The sequence below is a fragment of the Telmatherina bonti genome, assembly GCF_933228915.1.
Source record: "Telmatherina bonti genome assembly, chromosome: 14".
Taxonomy (NCBI): Eukaryota; Metazoa; Chordata; class Actinopteri; order Atheriniformes; family Telmatherinidae; genus Telmatherina; species Telmatherina bonti.
Genome location: NC_136612.1, coordinates 5952908 through 5958946, shown reverse-complemented (window position 1 = coordinate 5958946; position 6039 = coordinate 5952908). Strand labels below are relative to the sequence as shown.

The 6039-nt window shown below is 45.7% G+C and overlaps 1 protein-coding gene across 1 annotated transcript in view; it reads right to left on the bottom strand.

Annotated features, from left to right (window-relative positions):
* Positions 1-4465: 4465 nt before the first annotated feature.
* wipi1 (WD repeat domain, phosphoinositide interacting 1) overlaps positions 4466-6039 on the bottom strand; it is a 60862-nt gene continuing 59288 nt past the window's right edge. Inside the window, exons 9-12 of the mRNA XM_079252242.1 lie at positions 5854-6018; positions 5605-5712; positions 5383-5522; positions 4466-4598 (exon numbers count right to left, since the gene is read on the bottom strand). Coding sequence (XP_079108368.1) covers positions 4477-4598; positions 5383-5522; positions 5605-5712; positions 5854-6018 — 535 coding nt within the window. The 3' untranslated portion in view covers positions 4466-4476. The remainder of the gene's footprint in view (positions 4599-5382; positions 5523-5604; positions 5713-5853; positions 6019-6039) is intronic.

The following is a 6039-nucleotide window of genomic DNA, read 5'->3' as shown; positions in this document are numbered from 1 at the left end:
TAATAGCAGTGATAATAATAATACATTTCATCTGTTGGCGCCTTTCAGGTCCCCTAACTTTAAGAGCATAAAAACAGCACGGACATTAAAACCAGTATCAGACAATGGAAAGAGAACAATCAAACAGCGTAACAAACTGGTTTGTTGTACTGTGTCCAGTCAGAGTGAGAATGCTAATTTCAACAGATGGTGTGATTGTTGTGTCTACAGCCACACATGGGTGATCAAATGCATTACACATACACTTAGATTTATTTTTATTTAACCAGGATTTAATTTGCAGACCAATATTTTTGTCAGACATCCATTTCATGTAGCATCACAAATATTCTGAAAAAGCGCGCATTTTAGTTTGTTGTGATGGGATGGTTTTCATTTGTTTTTTCCTTGAGTTCCAGCAGCTCCAGTCCCTTGGCTGTGAACCAGCAGGTGGCCACGGGGTGGAGCCAGCTAATTGGACAGAACCAGTGGCAGAAATGGGGGGTGGGAGGGTGGGGGTGGGGTCGGGGGATTTAGGGTTTTCTTCTGTTCATTTAGTTATGTTTTTGTGTGTCATCCCCTTTGTCTGTTTTGTTTGGGCTGATCAGCCACTATTTAAGTTTACCCTTGTGTGTCATTTGTTAGGTCAGTTTGTTCCATTTTGTTTGAGTTACTTCTGTTACAAATTGTTTGATTATAGTTTTGTTAAGTTGAACTCTTTTATAGGCCTGATTTATTCATTTGTGTTAAAACAACTTTTTCTTTTTTGGGTCAAAATAAAAAAAACCTATTTTTTTTACTTTAAACCTGTGCCTGACTGCTTCACTGCTCGGCCCATCACAGATGGATTTCGATTTACAATTTAAATGTGATGATGGAGTCTTCCAGTCTGATAGAGGGGCCGAGCAGCTGGAGGCTCGGGCACTGAGGCGGGATGGTGGGGCAGTTAATAATCCAGCAGAGGTTGAGTGGAGGGTGCGAGAGGAGCTGTATTATATTGTATGGAGGAGGGGTAAGCTTTGTGGGTGAGGAAGAGGTTTTTGTAAATAATGCAATCCTGAACTGGGAGTCACAGAAGTTGGATGAGAATAGGGGTGGTGTGGTCAGGGATGATCTGATTCTTTATCAAATTTCAAAGGTGACACCAAGGCTCTTGATGTGGGAGGAAATAGGTATGGGGACTCCGTCAGTAACATTGGTAGGGATCGGATTGTGTTGTGAGTTGGTGAGGCTGGATTTGGGGCTGATGAGCAGGGCTGCAGTTTTACTTCTGTCCAACTTCAGGAAATTCCTGCTCATCCAGCGCTGGATATGTTCCAAGCAGGTGATGAGGGCAGGAGGGAGGGATGGCATTGTTTGGTTTGGAAGAGATGTAAAGCTGTGTGTCATCGGCATAGCAGCGGTTAGGGCTGGGCGATATGACGATGTATATCGTTTGGACGATAGGAAATGTTTATCATTTCATATGAGGCTCTATCGTTTACGCCACGATAAGCTGTTTTACTGCAGTATTTTACGTCTATATGCGCTTTATGTAAAGAAACCTGGAGGAAGACGGTAGCAGACGTGTTTCAGAGGATATTCACTAAAAGATGAGCAGCCAACCTAAACTGATGAGCTTGTTCCTAAAAGAGGGAAATTTCTGTCTGGATGCGGTTTGGATATAAAAAGAGCGACGTGGAGCCGACAACAGACTAGCTCACAGTCCCAACAACGGACTCCGACACAACTAACTCATTTCATCACCTGCAGGAATTAGGAATAAAGAACACAGAATAAAGAATAGAGTCAACAAAAGCAGCGTCTAGTGGAGGAGAAAGCTCAGAATAAAGTCCAGACGCTGCAGCAGGTATTTACCTGTGGAACGTCATACGGCCATAGTTCCCCCAGATGGAAGGAGATCCCTGCTGTTGTTGCCTAGCAACATCTGATACATAACTGATGACTGACACAACGTTACACAGTTTTATATGGTTATGGATCATTATAGGGATATAAGAGGAGCTGTATGGGGAGATGAGGTTTTGGTCGTATCGCCCGGCTATAGCAGTGGTAACGGATCCCGTAGTGACATATGAGTGTGCCCAGGAGTGTCTGTGTAACACACTTGATAAAACAATGATGTAAAGTTGCCTTCACCTCACTAATCTCACCTGCGAGAGTATCCAGATGGAAGCCACTCCTCAGTAACAGCTGAGACAGATGCCTAGTGCCTACTATACCAGCCCGTCTATGTTCAGTTCTAGTTTCAGGTCTAGAATGAGGTTCAGGCCTAGGTTTGAATCACCCTGAGGTCAAACTGTGCTATACAAATAAACCTTCCTAGGTTCAGGTGTACATTCAGGTCCAGCTGACTGTCTAAATATCCTGAATGAGCAGGTTATTCCTTCTTCCTCCAGGATTCATGGGGCTTAGATTGTTAAAGAGTGGTTCAGGGAACATGATACATCTTCTTCACAACCAAAATCCACATCTGAATCCCATGGAGGATCATTGGGATGATCTGTTAAAGGCTTTGTGTTGTGGTTGGATCATCATGCAGAAGCTCTTGGAGACAATGACACAGAGAATGGTGCAGGAATCAGAGATGGAGGAGGACCAATCAGACGTTAGAGTAGAGGACTTGTTTTTGGACAGGCAGTGGGCAGAACGACCAACCTGGAGAATCTGGGGACTTCAGACTGGACCAAAGGATCCTCGTCCAACAGATCAACCAATCAGAACACAGAGCCTGGGAACATCCCTCAGTAATCCTGCCGGAACCCGTCTGAACATCCCTGGAAAGGTCTAAAAATGGCAGACGTTCCGTATCCAACTGGATGGAGTTGGAGTGGTTCTGCAGAGCCAGCTGGAGGCTGCTACAACATACATGTGCTTTTCATAGTAAACACATTTGCATAAATATCTAACTTCATGTTGTCATGACGAAGTGTGGAGAGGACTCTAAAGGAAAAGCGAAGCTGGAATCATTGGTGTGAAGCAGGCTGAAGCTCTGTGGATGTTTCTGGAAGCATTCCGTCTTACACTCGTCTGTGACCTGGTCTGGTATCGCTTCCCAAATCATCAAACCGGGAAGTTATGTCTCCTTCTAGGCCATCTGTGATGTTTCTGCCCTTCAAAGTAATTTTCCTCCGATCTGGTCCTGGTTTCTCAGACAGGAGTTTAACTGGTTGTTTTCTAATTTCCACGTTAAGTTTTTCTGAAACGTCAGTAGGACAAATCAACCGGTCCATTACAGGGCAATAAAGTCTCTCTTTTCCAAAAACTGATAAAATATTCCAGAAAAACTTTTCCACTTTTTTCCACTTCAGTCCTTGTGAAAAACACAGAATGTGTAACTATTCAGACCATTTTAACCCTTTAATGGCTGTTTGAAGTGCGTAACGTTGTCAGCTGGATGAACCAATGAGGACTGCAGATAAATCTAGTTTCTGGAGGGAAACACATTCGAGACGTTTTGCAGTTGGACGTTTCTGACTTGCTACGACTGATGAAACATCATCACATCATAAGATACAGTTTTTTTCCCAAAGAGCATTTTTAGAAAGTAGATGGTTTTAGCTTTTTCACGTTTCGACTGTTCAGTCTTCCCCAGAAACGTCATGACGCTCGTTGTGACGTGTCTTTCGCAGATGATGGTGGAAGACTGGTGGATTCCTGGAGGTGTGGCCCAGATCAATCAGATTCCAGCCTCCTGCTACCCGCTCGTATTTTCAGGAGAAGGTCCTGTCCTTGTCGTGGTTGACGGTCTCCTTTGCCTGCATCCTGATTTCATCTCCTTAATCCAGCGCTTGAACTTGTTGCTTTCTATGATGTGGTTAAGAATATGGCAAATTTTAGGTTTACTTCTTCTGCTTTTTCTCTTTGTGAATTAGTGAGTGGTCCTGTTGTTTCCTTGTTGTGTTCTTTTCCGTGTTCTTTCCATCTTGTGTTGAAGCATGTTTTACATGGGATTCTGCATATGACACAGCATTTTTGGTCCGAGTGAATCTTATCTGTAGGATGTATGGTTTTACTACTGGTGCTGGTTTTGTGTTTTTTCATAGTCTCCTGAATATGTCCACTGGTTCCCCTGATGTATGGTATTGTGACCATACTCTCGTTCCCGCTTGTGGTTCTTTGGTGATGGTTTATTCCTTTTACTTCATATTTCCAGATTTATTTTGCAGATGTTCTATAGAGAAACTGCTCATAATGGCTGACAGGAGGTCTCCCATTGCGTATTTCATCAGGAGGCTTGGCCTACTGGGCAAATTGGTCGGACTGCCAGGTGTGCTACGCCTCCAGGCTTCCACCCGGGTTCCACCACCAGCTGAACAGGACAGGGCATTTCTGAGGAAGACTAAGTGAGCATTGAAACATGTCAAAAAGGACACCAAGGTAACACACTTCCTGAAAATACTTTTTGTCTGAAAAAAAAAAGAAAACGTATATCACATGATCACATCGTCTCCAATCAGCTGACAGGAAGCTGGAAATCCAGCTAAAGGGTAACATTTAGCACCTCTGGATGCTAACAGGAGGAAACTCGTTCTCGTCGTCCAGACACACAGGACCGACTGCCAACTCGTGCTCCGGGATGACTTCACCCTTCCTAGTCCCGCCGTCCTCAGAGTAACCTGGATGGACACAGAACAGCAGCCTTAGCAAGGTGTCCTACCTGTCCTCAGGTGCAGCATCCAGGTATGAGATGTTCCCACGCACCAAAAAGATGGTGGAAAAAAGAGACAAGTAAACACACACAAAAACGCAGTCTGGCTCTGGTCGGGTTCTGGTTCCCAGTCGGGTTGGGTTCTGGTCTCCGATAACTAACCAGTGAGGTATACTGGATAAAACCAGAGATTGGTCGGGTTCTGGTCTCCGATAACTAACCAGTGAGGTATACTGGATAAAACCAGAGATTGGTCGGGTTCTGGTCTCCGATAACTAACCAGTGAGGTATACTGGATAAAACCAGAGATTGGTCGGGTTCTGGTCTCCGATAACTAACCAGTGAGGTATACTGGATAAAACCAGAGATTGGTCGGGTTCTGGTCTCCGATAACTAACCAGTGAGGTATACTGGATAAAACCAGAGATTGGTCGGGTTCTGGTCTCCGATAACTAACCAGTGAGGTATACTGGATAAAACCAGAGATTGGTCGGGTTCTGGTCTCCGATAACTAACCAGTGAGGTATACTGGATAAAACCAGAGATTGGTCGGGTTCTCGTCTCCGATAACTAACCAGTGAGGTATACTGGATAAAACCAGAGATTGGTCGGGTTCTGGTCTCCGATAACTAACCAGTGAGGTATACTGGATAAAACCAGAGATTGGTCGGGTTCTCGTCTCCGATAACTAACCAATGAGGTATACTGGATAAAACCAGAGATTGGTTGGGTTCTGGTCTCTGATAACTAACCAGTGAGGGTGGCTGTGACTGGACCGGATGCTGGTAACGCTGCAGTCTCAGCGTATGATGGAGAAGGCTGCACCTGCCGGGCGACCTCTGACCCGCCCGGTTCTGGTCCTTCTTCGCTGTCGTCATCGACCCCGAGGATCCTGAGGACCAACCAGACAGAAGCTTACTGGTGAAGCTGTGTGGGCGAATGGGGAACAGATCCGGGAAAGAAGGCAGCTTCACCTGTGCTTGTGGGCCAGCTGACACTCGCCTCCATCCTGTGGATCTAAGTTGTAGATGAACAGCTGGCCGTCAGCTGTGGCCACCAGCAGCCGGGGAAGCTTCTGGATCCTGAAACATTAGATTGATCTGCTTTGGAACAAGTGCAACTACATTCTGCCAAAAGATGTCTGCCAACCAGCTCATCCTGATGCTGGTCCGAATGTCCTTCAGGACCTCAAGGCTGCAGGTTATGAAGAGTAGGAAGCTCACGTGACCAAGCTGCAGACATTCCTCTGACCGGATGAGAGGAGGTGAACAGTGGCGAATGCCCGGTCCTGGCTCATCATGCCTGACACCTGAGCAGGGAGGTAGCTGCTGGCTGCTGAAAACATCTTCCCTACGTAGGATGTCCAGGTGTCCGCCTCGTCCTCTCCGCTGCACAGAGGAAGAGTTTCC